The sequence below is a fragment of the Camelus ferus genome, chromosome 3 (genome assembly GCF_009834535.1).
Source record: "Camelus ferus isolate YT-003-E chromosome 3, BCGSAC_Cfer_1.0, whole genome shotgun sequence".
Classification (NCBI taxonomy): Eukaryota; Metazoa; Chordata; class Mammalia; order Artiodactyla; family Camelidae; genus Camelus; species Camelus ferus.
This window is the reverse complement of record NC_045698.1, coordinates 82,482,907-82,499,842: the sequence shown is the minus strand read 5'-3', so window position 1 is coordinate 82,499,842 and position 16,936 is coordinate 82,482,907. Positions and strand designations below refer to the sequence as shown.

The following is a 16,936-nucleotide window of genomic DNA, read 5'->3' as shown; positions in this document are numbered from 1 at the left end:
GAGAGCTTGAACTGAAGCCTAAAAGACAAATGAAATGTGAGAAGTAAAATAAACAGTGTGCATAAATGAAGCAGGAAAATGATACTGCAAGCAGTAGGAAGTAAAAAGGAGTAAGGCAACCACATAAAGAAGAGTTCTGCAGAGTTGTTTATTTATGAAAGAAATCATGATACAGTTTAAAAAAAAAAAAAAATGGTAGGGCCTGGGAACTAAGCTTTGAGCCAGACACACCTGGGTGTCTGTCTCAGCTCCACCACTTTCTGTGTGACCATGAGAAAGTTATTTAGGAGACCTGAACCCAGACTTTCCCATATTAAATGTAGAGTTGTTATCCATTTAATGCTATAGCCTGCTTTATAGGTACTCAGTAACTGGAAGCACTTACTATTGTTAAGTGTTTAAACTGCTCAACACAAACCATCTATGTAGTATAAATGAGCAGGCCAAAAAGCATCACCCTGGTCAATGGGGTTAACAAAAATTATCTTTAAAAAACTTTTAGGAGAGGGTATAGCTCAGTGGTAGAGTGTGTGCTTAGCATGCACGAGGTCCTAGGTTCAATCCCCAGTACCTCCGTTAAATAAATAAACCTAATTACCTCCCCCTCCCCAAAAAAAATGTTAAAAAAAATTTATAAAAGGATGATTGCATGATCTTTTAGTATTTTACTGGAGTACTGCTAACAGCCTCACCCCCAAACTGCTTAAATCTATTGGGAGATATACTTTAATTTGCCTTGTCACTTACTATTAATTAAGCCCAAACTCTATGACATAAGATGTTAATTTGTGGATTTCTGTATGATCAAGATGCACATGATTACACACTACTATATATAAAATAGATAAACAACGAGGACCTGCTATATAGCACAGGGAACTATATTCATTATCTTGTCAACAGCCTATAATAAAAAAGAATCTGAAGAAGAATATTTATAGATATATTCCAAATCACTTTGCTGTACACCTGAAACTAACAACACTGTAAATCAAAATTATTTCAATTAAAAACATAAAATTTTTAAAAAGATGATTAAAAAAAAGGTACACACGATTTCTGTCTAGTAGAAAAGATAACTGTAAAGTATATGGTTTTATTGTTTCATGGGACAATTAACTAGTTTTCTCTAACTCAGCAAAATTATTTTAGAATTCCTTCCTTGTTGGACTATATAAACACTGCTGTTCTAATTCTCCTTTGAACCAGTTTTATCATCCGGCCAGCTCCCTCAATAAGGAATAAAATAAATTTTCACCATGCTTTCATTTTATATCTATCTGAGAGCCTTTAATTTTCTGAAGATCATATTTCAACAACAACTTGAATGATAGGTTGAGTCAAAAAGATATGGTTGGTTGGGTTTTCAGAAATGACATGTAGACAGGCACCAATTTAGTTGAGAATAAAACAGAAAATGAAAAACAAGGTATGGAGGTCATCTTATTTTCAATTAAAAGTTACCACTGATTTGTAAAAAAAATTTTTCTAAGTTTTTTTTATCTGATACCCATAGTGTTAACCAAAAGAATGCTAGGATGGAACACAGTTACAGGGGGCAGTGAACAAAGTAACAAAACCAAGTACCTCTAACTACACTAGTCATACCTTGGTTTGGAAATGGATTCGATTTCCTTCCTTCCACATCTCAGTTTGTAGAGTTTGTCCTGGATACACTGGTTTTGCAAAACGAACCTTTTAAAAAAATTAGTTCTAGGGTTAAATATATTTTAATGTGAAACTCTTCTACTGAGGAGGGGAGGATTTAAAGGGAGGTTGGAGAGCATAAAAGAAATAGAGGTCTGAATATATTTAAGTTCATAAAATAAAAACAGTAATGATAAAATTAGAAGAGAAAGGATGTAGTTAGTGTAAGTTAATTCTTTGTCTTTCAAAGTATAGAGTCAATAAATAATTTAATCTTGACAAGTCAAGGGACAGAGCATAATCATATTAAGTAGAGTTATACAGGTAACCACCAGAACAACTTACAAGCAGTTAAAAGTGGTACTAATTAAGTCTGGGGAAAATGATCTGGGGTTAGCATATACAAGAGAATAATTCTACTTTTTATTTCATAATTTTCTTTACTATTTTACTTGCTCTTTGTACATATTATTGGATAATAAAAATAGTTACAGTTATATAGTTATATATAGTTTATATTATACATAAACTATGAACTATAGTTTATAGCTATTATTATAACTATAAAATAGTTATAATAATGAAAATAATCAATGTTATCAAAGGCAGGACATCAGAAAATAAATTTTCACTGCTACATGGAGCACCAACTGATGGAAGCTTTTGGAGCTATTTGACACCATCTTAAAGGTTGTTTAGTGTATATCTTTTGATTTATGCAAAGATACTCTGTGTAGAGATGATTTTCTTTGTAATTTATAATGGATGAAAACTTGGAGCCAACTTAAAAGTACAAAACTAAAATCAATATGCTACCAACATACAGATAGAGATGTATGTCTACTAGGGTTCAAATCCAGCCATTTAACAATTTCCAATAAATTAAGGCAAATTATAAAACAGTAAAAAATAAAATAAAAAATTTAAAGGTAAATCTTGAGTTGTTAAGGCATATATGCTAATACATGTATGCTCCTAATTAACTTATAAAACAACCCAATTAATCTGTTAAAAGTATAACTGTATAAAATATCCTTCACGATGCATGTATAATACAGGTATTTATACCCCAAAAAAGAAAACATGTCAACTGCCAAGTCAATGAAATAATAAAAATAACAACTTTGGTACAGCACCTTTTTAAAACGAAATCACTAAAATTCCTCTTCTCTAAAAATAAAAAGAAACTAATATTCAAATTATTAGTAATATAGGGAGGAGGGTATAGCTCAGTGATAGAGTGCATGCATAGTATGCACTGGGTTCAATCCCCAGTACCTCCATTAAAAATAAATAAATACATTAAATTACCTCACCCCCCAAAAAAAAATTTGTTAACGACAAATTATTAATAATATACATTTACCTTAATGGCCTTGAATCTCGACACATCATTATCTGCAAACTGCTGTAAAACATGCCTGGCAGAAAATCCAAACGTACATAATCCATGTAATATGGGCTTGTCAAAACCTTAAAATAAGAGTGAGAATTTAATTAGATATAGGCACATTTCATGTTTGAAAACTAAGAATAGTTAATTCCAGGTTTCAAAAAATACATTTTTAAACTGTATTAGCCTGAATCATACCACTTATTTGAAGAAACATGGAAAATATTTTATGAATAATACCTCCTAGGAGAAGAAAATTAAGAAATGTAGGGGAAAAAAAAGGAATGTTAGAGATCTGGAAACACAAAGACTTATTTTGTTTAGCTTTGGTTTTAACCATGAAATCATCAATGGTGATTTCAATATCCATGTATGCAGATGATCCTTCTTTAATCTTCTAGTTCTTTGCTCTTTCCTCCAATGACCTTGCCCTTCACAACACCCATCCCCATGATCCTATCCTAGACCTTGCACTAGCAGGGGCTACCTTCCACCATAATCTGAATTTCAAGTACACCATTTTCTGAACACTACTTCCTACCTTTCCATATCCTTTACATACTTGTATTAGGAGAGGGCTATTTTTAAATGTTACTGAAACTACCTGCCATAAGTAGCGATGTCTTTAAATATCATTTAAATAATTGAGCTAATATTTTAATTGGCATATAGTATTAGCAACTCACCTGCTAAGCTAGCAAAGTTAGGATCAATGTGTAAGGGATTCCAGTCTCCACTGAGGCGGTACAAAGCAGCCTGTGGAGAAAGCATTATAAAAGTAAGTGGCACTCGGTGCTTTCTTAGAATGCATTAAGAGAAAAACAGGAAATACGGACGGTTATGGTATAAGAAATGCATCATAATGTACCTAATCGAAACTTTAATTAAAAAATTACTAGTTCTAACAAAGAAAGATTAAATCAAATGCTTTTTGTAATACCAGCACTGCAATCAGTTAGGGAGGGGTGAGGACTGTCAAGTAATAGGAAGGGGAACCAAGAACTACATCTGATAGTAACACTGGTCACCACTGCCTAAGGAGAAATTCACAAAAAGGAACCCATCACTCTACTCTTATTAAAACACAATGAAGATAAGATAAAAGTATACACCCTCTTCTAACCAAGCAAAATTTATGCCAACTTTTTTATGAGAGTGTTTTAAATTGAAGCCTATAATCCAATAATAGGCATATAAACATTAAACACTTCTCACAAACCTTAATTCTACTGGTACACTAAATCCTGAGATCAGCTCACCTGGCAAAAATAAAAAACAGACTAATAACTTGCTATTTAGATTAAATTTCTGCTTAGTCCAGATCTTCACATCACTTCCATACTTAGATAAGTCGAGATTAGCAGAGAGATATGGGCAACAATAGGAAAAAAGTTACCATACTGCCCAGCATTTAAATTGTGCAATGGCCAAACTAGAGAATATTCTTCAGTACTGAAGGGAAGAGATTCACAAAAGAGCTAACACTGAGTATTTAATGTATCTGTAAATTAACTTTGGGTCAGCCTTGAGATGTCTCTTTCTCATCAACTGCTATATTAAGCTTTCCAAGACTATTAAAAAGCTGTATAAAGACTAGCCAGTCAGCATACCTGACTTTCTTAGTGTTTTTTTGTTATTCTGAATTATTGGTTATTATTTTTAAATAAATTTTGTTTATAGAAAATAAAATTTCCTATACTTCATAGGAAAATGCCATTAATTTTTATTATGTTTTGTTTAATTTTAAGAGGCAATTTCCCTTTCCCATCACACCATATGATAGTTATGTACATTACTCACTTTTTCAGTGACTCAATATTTTCACGCTTTATATGTCTTCTAAAATCAAATCAACAATTATCAAATGGATATGACTTACAAGATTCTGTATAAGATGGTGGAGCATTAAACGATAACGTTTAGAAAGCACTTCACAAAAAATAAAACACTAGGCAAATATACATCATCATGTTGCATAGAAACAAAAGAAAGGCGCACATTTCAGAGCCCAAAGGGGAAAGTGTCAAACATAAGGGCTTTGGCACTAGACAGACCTGGGTACTTTAAAGCTGAGGTATTTTTTACAATTGAGAGGTTAAGGAACCTCTTACAAAGCATTATCCTTGATAAATACTAATACCTCAATAAGTATGAACTATTATTATTTTAAAAGATTTTAGCAAAAGTATAAAGCAATCAAGGTTCAGATTAGTACCAGTATTCTTATCCCTCAGAAATCATCCTTATAAATAAAAAGAAACAACTCTTCTAAAGAAATCACATTAAAGGAATATGAAAATTTTCATATTATTTCAACAACAGCATTGCTTCCTACAGACAGCAGAGTTAGCAAAGACAAAAAAGACCCATCACAAAAAATGATTAAAGTCAACTTACTGGATGCATGACTAAATTCAAACATAATACAAAACAACCAGTCTCCAAATAATAAAGAACACTGTCAAGGCTTATTTTCTAAATATCCTGAAGGATTTTCGTATTTCAGAAAAAAAGCTAAAAGCGTCTTGTTTTGTTTTGTTTCATTTCTGCCCTAGACATAAAAACCACTAAAATTCACACACATACAAACACAAAGAAAAATAGATATATATTGTCTTATTTGTGTTTTAAATGTAAGTGGGAAGATCTTCTATGTATGAGTAAGTTAGTTCTTAATTTTATTTATTTAAAGTGTACCATTAAATTAAACTAAATGCTAATTAAAAAGGTTCAGGAATTAGTTCTTCCCAAATCCTCACAGCCTTCAAAAAAGCATAAAGATCAACAAGAAGAACAAGTAAAACTACACAGATCCCAGGCCTACAGTGTAACTGAAAGAGAACACTGCAAACTTCAAATTCCTATCAACAGAAAAATAAACACTTATGTCCAGCAGCACTGCCTTTGGAGCACCCTCTCAAAGCTATTGGGGTAGGGGGAGCGGTAGAGAAGAAGCACATGGAAGAGAGAAGAGGATGAAAAAGAAAAATCACTTCCAGAAACAGAAAGTCTACAGTGAAGACAGAAATACTGAGAAGAATCCTGAAAGACTGGAGTACTGACCACAGAGAAAAGAATTAAAGCACAGGAGCCTCCAACAGCTGTCCTAGAAAGGCAACACTTCTGAGGGAGAAGAGGATAAAACGAAGACATCCCCTTTGAAGACTGAATAGTGAAGAAAAAAGAAGAAAGAAGGGAAATTTATGATCCGGCAGGATAAAGAGAACTAAGTAACAGTAGTAGTAGAAGTACTACTGCTACTACTAATAATGATAATAATAGTAATACCTCCCACAATGCCCACTCCAAAAAGTTACCCATTAAAGAAAATGCACTTTGCTGCACTGACAGAAGACAGCAGGCTTTAATTCTTTGAAGAGGGAATCTTGCAAACCATACCAAACTACCTTTACCCACCAAATGCACAGAGGTAAGTAATCCTTATCTGTACAGAGCTACTATAAGACTGAAAAAGAAATGAGAACCAAAACATTATAACAAATGAAATTCCCCCGAAGAAAACAACTACCAAACAGAAGAAAACTGTAACACAACACTCAAGCATTTGGGGGTATAAAACAAACACCTTGAATCTGAAATTAAAAATGAAGAATATAAATGAAGAACAAAAATGAAGACTTGAAGTAAGAGAAGACTAAACTCAGGAACAAAATGGAGAAAAAAATCAAAATCCTATCAGAAATTGAAGACTAAATTATAAGGTTCCCAAAGGAGAACATATTCAAATAAAAATTTAATAAGGGGGATAGAAGAAACAGAAGAAAAGAATGAAGAGAATGGAAATGACATCAATAAAGAACTAAAAAAGGACACAGAGAAAATGGTTGAAAGAAAGATAGGAAAAGATCCAATGTATATATAACCTAGAATAACTGAAGAAACAAAAACAAAATGAGTGAGTAAAAAATGTAATCCTAGGAAACTTGAAAATAAAAGAAGATCTGAACATACATATTAAAAAGGCCCACCAGCTATGTGGGAAAATTGACATGGAATGAGCAACACAGACATATCCTAGTAAAACTATTAGATTTTAGAGACAAAGGGAAAAATCCTAAAGGCTTCAAGGGTAAAGATCAAGTAACTTAGAAGAAGATAATTAGACAACATTAGACTTTTCAAAAGCAACAAAGCCAGGCAATAATGGAACACCATTTTAGAAACTCAAGCTTTCATATTCAGCCAGTTGTCCTGTATATATCTGAAGGGGCAAAACCTACAAAGGGACCAGCAAGACCTCCCAGGCAGGGCCACTGCCTTCCTGCTTTTGAGCTTCTGTAAAGGGCTTGCTTCCAGGAAAACAAAACTTACCCCTAAAAAAATCCATTGGTTTCCAAAAGCTCACTCCTGACTGGTCCATTTCTAACACCTCATTTGCATATGACACAAACTTAATCGAAACCTAAAAGCCTATAAAAGCCTGTGTAAACCTACAGACGGGGTCAAGAGCTTGGAGTGCTAACTCCTCTCGGCCCACAGCTTGGAGTGCTAACTCCTCTAGGCCCACCAGCGTAATAAACCTGAGTTCTCCAACTCTGAGTGTCGCTTGGTCTCTCGATGGGATTCAGGTTTCTGTAACATATCCAGGGTATAGAAAACAGTTTTAAATACACAGGAACAAGGAACACTATACACATGAGTCCTTGGGAAGTCTACCATAAGAGGAGTTTTATTCTACCAGGAGGTGATGAGGGAACTTTTGGCAAAAGGATTGATATATTCAATTGCAAATCGAAGACTAAAACAAACACGGGGAAGAGGGGAAGAATAACATATAAGTGTTAAATGTTCTGAAAAAGTAAAAGTAATGCATCCCAAAAAAGAGAACAATAAGGGAAAGAGAAACAAAAAAATAAAACAGGTTTGTCAATTGTTATACTGGCAACAAGTAGAAAACAAAGCATAGCGATAAAAACAACTGAAAAACCAAATAGTAATAAATGAGAAAATGAGGCACTAAGGGCATATAAAAAGGTAGAAGACTTTCACTTCTGGCCTAGATGGAGTACCTGGAATGGCCTTACTCTTCCACTGTAAACAACTAGGAAAAAAAAATGTAAGTGGTGGAGGGAGATACTATTCTTGGACATGGGACAGTAGGCAGCCCAGAATTACGATTCTTGATAGAAGAGAAACAAACAAGACGCACTCTACAATCGCCACAGTTCTCTGTTTGATGGTACTTCCCAGACTGCAGTGCAAGAAGGAAAACACAAACACAGCAAAACAGTCTCAATGAGTTAAACAGAGAAAGATCAGAGTTCTGGGAGACTGGGCAGCTGGAATGTATATATACTGAAAAGGAGGAAGTTACACAGAAAACAGCTCTAGAAATTTAAACAGAAGTCCCCTTGCGGGCCATATGGAAAGGCCCTGGAAGATGAGAAACCACATTAAGAGAGAGGTCATGTGGAGTTTAGAGGTACATCAGCCAACAGCCACACTGAGATCTAGACCTGTGAAAGAGCCATCTTGGACTTCTCTGTCCTGCCCAGTCACCATCTGAGAACAGCTGCATGAGAGACAGCCAACACCATGTGTACCAAAACGACCACCCAGTCAACCCAGAGTCATGAAAAATAATGAATCACTGTTTCAAAACAAAATTTAAAAGGTACTACTTACATTGACTTTATTTTAAAATACAATAGCTAAAATCCTAATTGTTAGAGTAAAAAGTATAAGATACATATCAGGGAAACTAAAGATACTTGTTCTCATTCTCCACAAATAAAAAGACTCACATCTGATATCTATTTATTCTTTGGTCTTTCTAGTTTGCTGGGGATGAATTTTCTATTTATTAATTAGGAAAACTATAACGTGTATTTGTAATATCCTATCAGTTTGAAGATGAAGAAATTCTCCTAAAGACATGATAAACAAAATATCCCAGAAGTGATACTGGTAGAGGTAAAAATAAGGTTGCCAATTTCCATACTGACCGAAAAGTTACTTATTTAATTTAACTACATAGCATAATTTTTTTCCTTATTTCCACTTCTCCTTAAAGATCTGTTCATCCACAATCATCTCCCACCACTCTCCAATGTGAATACTCTAGATCTTACTCCTTGTACACACATCATGCTCTTTTCTGCTATCATTACTAAGTTCTTAGCCCCTTCTGGGTTATACTGTAAGCCTTATATTTTCAGCAAAAGAAAAAAAGAAAAAAGAAAAAAAATCTACACACTGTTTTAGTTCAGAAGTCCCATCTCCCCCACCAAACCCTTCTGTATCTCATTCCCTAATGAGTATCTCCTCTCTGTACGTTTAGAGCACTTACTCTATAATTCTAAGCCCTGTATTTAATTGTTTGTTGCCTGGAACAGGTGCCCTAGTTACCCAGACATCTACATCTTGTATCAAACTTTCCTTTCACCTCTTTGTCAATAGCACACACTTCTACTTGATTTTGTATTTACTATAGTACAGATTCAGTTTAAAACACCCCACAAATCCCCTGAAATTGATACAAAGTTTTATGCAAAATATTTTAAAGAAATAGCACATTGTTTTTTTTATCATATTCTTGAATGACCATATGACACAAATGGTCAGGAACCTCTGTCAATGATAGGAGCCCATTTTTTATACAAAAAACATTTGTTAACTTAAAAACTGTTCTTTGTCACAAACAAAATAGTAAGTCTGCTAAAAGCCAACAAAAAGTTCTATTCATTTGAAAAAGAATTAAAAAAAGAAAATTTCCCTGCTTACTATATATAGAAATTCAAGTCATGGAAACTATTCAACTCTTCTTATCTAAAGCAGATATATTTTATTATTCCAGTAACCCAAGAACAGTAAGGGAGCATTGTTGGGTCTTCTGAACCATGAAACCATGAAGCCCTTTCTGTTCTTTAGTGCCCTAAAAAAATTAATTTCACTATGAAGCTTTAATTAAATATAAATATGGGTGCCTTCTTAAGAAATTGATAAGAAATAGGGATGGGAAAAACATTTAAGGGCAAAAACTAATCTGAGGAAAAAAGTATTGTTCTTTCCATCACCCAATGATACAGTATAGAAAAAAATATAATTAATACATTTCAAACTTAATTATTTCTGGCTCATGAGATTATAATTCTATTTGCCAGCAAACATAAATCTGAAGAAGTTCTCATATCAAGCATATCAAAATTAGCATCCAAAAATAAGTGAACTTTATTCATCTGCTGTCATTACTGGCTCACTTACAGCATAACTTCAGAGCCTTACGTATTCTGTATCTGCATGGTTAGCATTCTGGCCACCTTCGAGGAGAATCTCTAGGTATCTCAAAAACAAAGCAGCTTTTCTCATCTTTGTGGTTACCTTTTGTTTCTTAAATAAATCCTTGCATGCTCACAGAATTTGTTAACTGATAGGACATGTTACCTCCTCCATCGAAAGACGTATTATTTACACCAAACAGAAGAGATGAAATCGCCTACCCCTTCTAAGATGCTTTATTGTGCCTGTCCACTAAAGTTGGCATAAAATAATGTCTCTAAGCAATGTAGCTCAGCTTTCTTTTCCAATAGAGGGAAGGATAAGTAAAATTTGCCTTTTAATTCATTTTAACCTGCTCTCTAAGGCTTTCATGAAATTCTTCACTACTAAGCTAGGCAGTCTCTTTTGGCAAGCACTCCATTGCCAACAAAGCATGAGGCTTTTTCAATCTACTAATGAAAAGCCATTTTATATTTTCTTCTGATACCTAGTGGAGAAAAAAACTGATATGTAAAAATGTAGAAAGAATAAATTCCAACTACAGAAATACATCATTATTTTTAATATGTTGAAGGGCACAGCCACTACCTTTGTACTCACAAAATTACAGGGTATGAGTTATAAATTTATAAAGTGTTATCAGTCAGATGGCTTTACTACTTTTCAAAAATACAATCTCACCTGATTAAGTGAGGTGGTATCTGTAAGTACAGCATCAGGAGGTCTATTAGGTATGGCTACAGTTGCCTGAAATCAAAAAACATTCTAGGTTAAATACTAACAAAATAACTTTTCTTTAAACAAACTGGTATGTGATAAGCAATCATGTCTTAATATACAGTTGTCCTTCCGTTTCCAAGGGTGATTGGTTCCAGGACCCCCCCTCATGGATACCAAAATCTGCAGATGCTCAAGTTCCTCATATAAAATGGAGCAGTATTTGCATATAAATCTATGCACATCCTTCCATACACTCTGAATCATCTCTAGATTACTTATAATACCTAATACGATATAAATGCTGTGTAAATAGTTGTGGAATTTTGTGGAATTTTTTTTTCCAAATCTTTTTGACCTATGGTTGGTTCAATCTGCAGATGCGAAACCTGTGGATACAGAAACCACGGGTATGGAGGGCCAGCTGTAATAAAATCTGCAAGTTGGATTAAGAAGACTTTTTAAATTTTTAATGTTCAGGATACAATGACACTTAAAATTTCGTAACTGCCAGCTTCATCTACATTATGATTTCCCTGAAACAACCCTGTTTAATGAAACGAGTTACATAACCAGATACACTCTCTAGGCCACAAAGGAGAAAAAGATAAAGACTCTTTCCGGTGCAAAAGATGACAAAAACTGTAAGAAACAGACCAACAATACACCTCAAAATTGACTTCATCTTTAAGTGCACTTTATTAAGGGGGTGGTTGCATTAATATCCTATTTGGAAATGGTTGAGCTTCTTGAACATGTAACGTTTTTCATCAAAGTCATTATTCTTTCAGTTCTTTTTTCTGCTTCTCTCTCTCCTCTCTTTCTGGTACTCCCAAGTACATAAAAGCTGGTGTACTTAATGGTATCCCATGTTTCTCTGAGCCTTTCCACTCTTCTTGTTTTCTTCTTTTTTCTCGGTTCTCTAGATGGGGACTGACAGATAGATGGATCAATCTTCAAGCTTTCTGATTTTTGATTCTGCCACGTCAAAACTCCTGCTGAGGCCCTCTGGTAAATTCTTCATTTCAGCTATTGTACTTCCAGCTCCAGAACTTCTATTTGGTTCTTTTTTATAACTTCTACTCATTGATTTTCCCTACTTGATGAGTCACTGTCATCAAGCTTCACTACTTTATATACTTTACTTCTTTAAGCATGGTTCCCTTCAGTTCTTTGAATACATTTATAATAAATGATTTGAAGTCTTCATCTACATTCAGTCCTCTCAAAGGCAGCTTCTGTTGCCTCTTTCATTTAGGGTTTTAGTTGTTTTTTTTTTTTTCCCCTATCTATGGGTCACACTCTCCTGTTTCTTTCATGTCTTGTAATTTTTTTGTTGATAATTGGATATTTTAGATAATGTATTGTAGCAACTTTGGATACCGATACCTCTTTCCTTCCAGGGCTTGTTGTTACTGGTGGACTTGTTTATTTGTTTAGTGGCCTGGCAAGACTACTTCAGTTAAAGTCTAGTTCCCCCACAGTGTGCAGACTCCCATGTTGCTCCTCAGAGCGGGCAGCCTCGGGCAAGCATCGTCACCCTGGGATGACAGAGGTATCAGCAGGGCTCTCTGTGACTGTCTCTCCCTGATCTCTGTGTTAAACTGTCTCCCTCTTTTGGTATCATTCCCAGATGTAAGGCTCCACTAATTGCCAGATGCTCTAGTATTTCTAACAAGGCCCTGATCTAATTAAAGTCAAGCTTCTTTGCAGGGGTCGTCTTTGTTACCAGTCTTTGAGGTTTGTTATGATCCCATGACACTCTTCTTAGCTGTCTCTTTCCATGGTTCTCTCTAGTAAATTTCTAGTTGGACTAGTTAACTTCCTGCTCTCACAGAGCTACCAGCCTCCTCCTGGTTACCACTAAAGTAACCTTGTTTTTGAAAGCACCTTTACTTTTTGAACTTCCAAATACTCTGTCCCAGAAAAAGTGAGTTTCCTCGAGAAGAGCTTCAGAGCTCTCTATTATTACAGACAGCCTGGGCAAAACCTCTGCACCACTGCACCAGAGATAAGGGCAAGGACAGTGGCCCACTTCTCTCCAAATGACATCTTGACTTTCCAAGAAGGGTATTGGGCAGGTGTAGTAGCTTCCGGTCTTCTCAGCCTGCCTCTAGCAGCAGAGAATCCCCACCCTATGAGTAGGCTGGGGCAAGAGTGATCAGGGGTCCCACTCTTCTCAGCCTGCCACAGTGGGGGAGTTTCCACCCTACAAGTAGGGGCCGGGGGAAGGAAGAAAGCCCCATAACTCTTAGCCAATTTTACCCAGAAGAGAGTTTCTGAAACATGAGCTGGTGTGGGAACAAGAAAAAGTAGTGGCCTGCTCTTCCTAGGAAGACAGTGTGGCCCTATTCTGGGAGCTGAGGGCGGAGGGGTCCTGTGTTCTTGGCTGTATTTGCCAGAGTCGAGCTTCTGTCACACTGAGCTCGGGGAAGAGGGATGGAGGACAGAGGTGTGGCTCAAATGCCACAGATTCTCACTGTTCTTATGAAGGTACAGATTTCCCTGAATAAATATTTCTTCATTTGCTATATGCCCTTAGAACAATCCCCAGAAACTTAAACTTTTTTCTTAAATAATTTTTACCAGTTATGATTGCTTCACTACAGAGGGGGTCCAAAAAACTGCTTGCAGTATCATTCCAGAAGTAGTTGCTCAATATTGCTTTAAGTAATACTTTATTTACTCCACAGAATATTTATTAGCATATAATCTTATTACCTCAAATAAATTAGAGGTAAAGGTCAGGTTAAACTGGTGTATAATCCAAGCTACAAAATATTTTTAGGAAAAATTGTTTTTGAGGAGAATATGAGAACTAAAGAGTAACTAGAATTGTTTTTATTCAAGAGAAATGCTTAAGTCATTTAATGAATGAAGATTCTAATTTATACAAGGATCATTTGTATGTGTTAGGTTTTTCTAAAGAGTTTTGGGGGTGCAAAGTTTTGTATAAGAAAATAAAGATATTCCCATAATTATCTCAGGTACGTTGTTACTACCTCAACCAGACTTTTCTATACATAACACATGTTCTATATTAAAATATGCAAATATAAACAGCACTTCAAATCCAAGGAACATAGTCTGATTCAAAGAAGTACGGATTACTGAGGCTCTTCTCTAAAATTACACATATGGTAAGTTCAAAATACAGATATGGATCCTTAATAACACATATATTTTGCTTATAAAGTTACAGCCTACCTTAGCTTTGTCTGATGTTCGTTTTCCACCAAAGCCTCCAGAGCCAACAACGAAGATAGAGAACTGATTATAACATATAAGTTCCTCCCCAGAATAAGAATAGACTGATAAGCAAATGAAAGGAAAAATAAAAGTTATCAACAAAAGACATAACTGGTTAACCAATAGATGATCAACAATTCCTTTAAATGTTTCAAAAACAAAATCCAATGACTAAATGTTTTGTAATTTAAGGATGCCCAAGTATGGGTAACAAAGCATTCATTTTAATTCATTCACTACCAGTCTCTGGAAGGCGGAGAGACGAGGATCTTGACAAATCCTTTCTTGACTATCAAATAGCAGTTCCCCCTACCTCTTCTTACTCCTCCCCAACTGTCTTTCATGTTTCAATTCCCTCCATCTGGAAAATTTCAAACAATTCCACTACAAAGTGCAGATAATCACATTCCCAAATTTTCAAGCATCCTGCCAGAGCCCTCAAAAGAGCCTGGAACGTAAAAGGGGAAATAGGTGAGAATGAAGGTATAACCTACAAGAGGGCAGGATCATGGCTCTTTCGCTCAACATCATATTCCCAGCAATTAGAATAGTACCTGGGACAGAAAAGGCACCTAATAGATATGTATTAAATTAATTAATGAATCAAAGTACAACAACATGAGTGAGCACATTAGTGAATAAGTAAACAAGCAATGAATGAAAGACAGCTGTCCTTCTTCCCACTGATTCATTTCCTAGTGGGAGTTTATCACCTGAATCTCCAGCTCTTTAAAGCTAGAAATATGATTTTGAATTGCATACTAAGGAAAAATCTAATTATAATACAAAATAAGGAAAGTCATGGCAATCTGTATTAAAAATAAGATTTTTTTTTCTTTATTACACAGAAAAATAGATATCTAATCTCATCTCTATTTTACCTACAAATTTTAACACAATTCCCCATTACCAGGCTACAGCTAAATGAGTATATCAAGAGAAAATAGTAGAAACTGAAGCTAAGGTTACTGCAGAACTTTTCTGTGGTAGGTTACATTTGGTAGAATGGTAAGAAGACTGAAAGAAGACTGGGAGAATTGCAGCCAAATGTTAGTCAACATCTCGAATGACAATAAAATACAAAAATCTAAAGAAGAGTGAGAAGGAAGAAGAGGAAAAAGAGAACAGACAACTGATGAAATACTATGAGCTAACAAAAACATGGTAGAAAAATATTTAAAAGCATTAAAAATGCTTTTATAATATATTAAGTAAAAATAAGGCAAATTCCAAAACAACACATTCAGTATAACCTCCTATATATGTAGAACAAAAATGATAAAGCCTATATTCCAAATGCCAGACAATATTAAACTTTCCCCTGCTATTTCCAAAATGTTTGAAATAGTTCTTTTGCTCTTAAACTTTCAAATAAATGAAATTTAAGCAAATGTATCTTTATGTTTAATCACTAGTATTACAACATTTATTAAACTACTGGAATCTTTTTTCCACTGTAAATAAAATGTGGCTATGGTCTTTCAACCACATTATGAGTTCAAAAGTTTGAATGTGCAAGAATAAGAACCTAACTGCCACGGATAAGAACCTAACTGCCACGGAGAAGAATGGTTCAAGGCTCAAATATGTCCCAAAATTCAAAGGGCAAACATGGAAAAGAGTATCTACAACACAGCCTAATTATCAACTGAGGGCTGTCTATGTGTTCATTCCTGCCAAAAACGTACTCCAGCAAGCATAATTCTCTCTGTTTCATATACCAGCCACATTTCTCACCTCTGCACTTGGGTTATGTTGCCACAAATCCCCTGAAATGTCCCAGTCTCCTGAGCCTCCCCCTAATCTACTCTGCCTCCTCCTCCCTTATTTTCTAAAAGAGCTTGTAAATTCTTAGAATGCTTATCTTGCTTTCTCACAAACTGGAAGGTAAATATGAACTTACTAATCAACTTCTATGATAAAATGTTATATATACAAAGCTTATTGATCCAACAATATTATTAGAAGAACTGGAAATGAGTTACCATCCATAAGAAGTACTAAACCGGATCCTTTATCCAGGACATCAGCAACAACTGCTTCACATTTTAATTCTCCTAAAATATAAAGTAAAAAAAATTAACTAATTAATTAATTAATAGACTGTTTTAAAGGCCACAAGTTATATGAAGACATGAGAGAATTTAACATAATTTCCACTAAGTTCAGCAAAACTAAAAAATCATGGTTTGAAATAATTTTCAATATAACATTGAATATTCAGCATTCAAATCCATCAGAATACTTGAGCCACTAAATTTGAAATATCAATAATTCTGATAAATTATTTTTAACAATTTTAAACAATTGTTTTAAATTGTTTTACCATTCTTTAAACATTTGTTAAGCATACAACCATTTATCCCATTCCTTCTGAAATCTCTACTCCACTGGCTTCAATGAGACAGTATTTTCTTCTAACCACTCTGTTCTTTTATGGACTCTTCTTTCCATCATTTACCTAATGACGTCTTGATGGACTATCACTATTTGGGAGTGAACTTATCATCTTTTTCTCTAAGCTGCTTTTCTCTTTTTTTCCCTATATTAATGAATGGTATTATCCACCCAGCTGCTAAGCCAGAAACTTCAGCATGGCCCCTGACTCACAACACAGTCTAAGTATATGACAAGACTTGAGTATGCAGAGACTGGGAGAAGCTAAACCATACTGAAAGCTTCTGACTTCAT

General features: G+C 34.8%; 1 protein-coding gene across 1 annotated transcript in view; it reads right to left on the bottom strand.

The window, feature by feature from the left end:
• HSD17B4 (hydroxysteroid 17-beta dehydrogenase 4) overlaps positions 1–16,936 on the bottom strand; it is a 74,782-nt gene that overhangs the window by 18,035 nt on the left and 39,811 nt on the right. Inside the window, exons 15-20 of the mRNA XM_006176022.3 lie at positions 16,231–16,302; positions 14,204–14,307; positions 10,961–11,026; positions 3,727–3,796; positions 3,014–3,120; positions 1,609–1,695 (exon numbers count right to left, since the gene is read on the bottom strand). Coding sequence (XP_006176084.2) covers positions 1,609–1,695; positions 3,014–3,120; positions 3,727–3,796; positions 10,961–11,026; positions 14,204–14,307; positions 16,231–16,302 — 506 coding nt within the window. The remainder of the gene's footprint in view (positions 1–1,608; positions 1,696–3,013; positions 3,121–3,726; positions 3,797–10,960; positions 11,027–14,203; positions 14,308–16,230; positions 16,303–16,936) is intronic.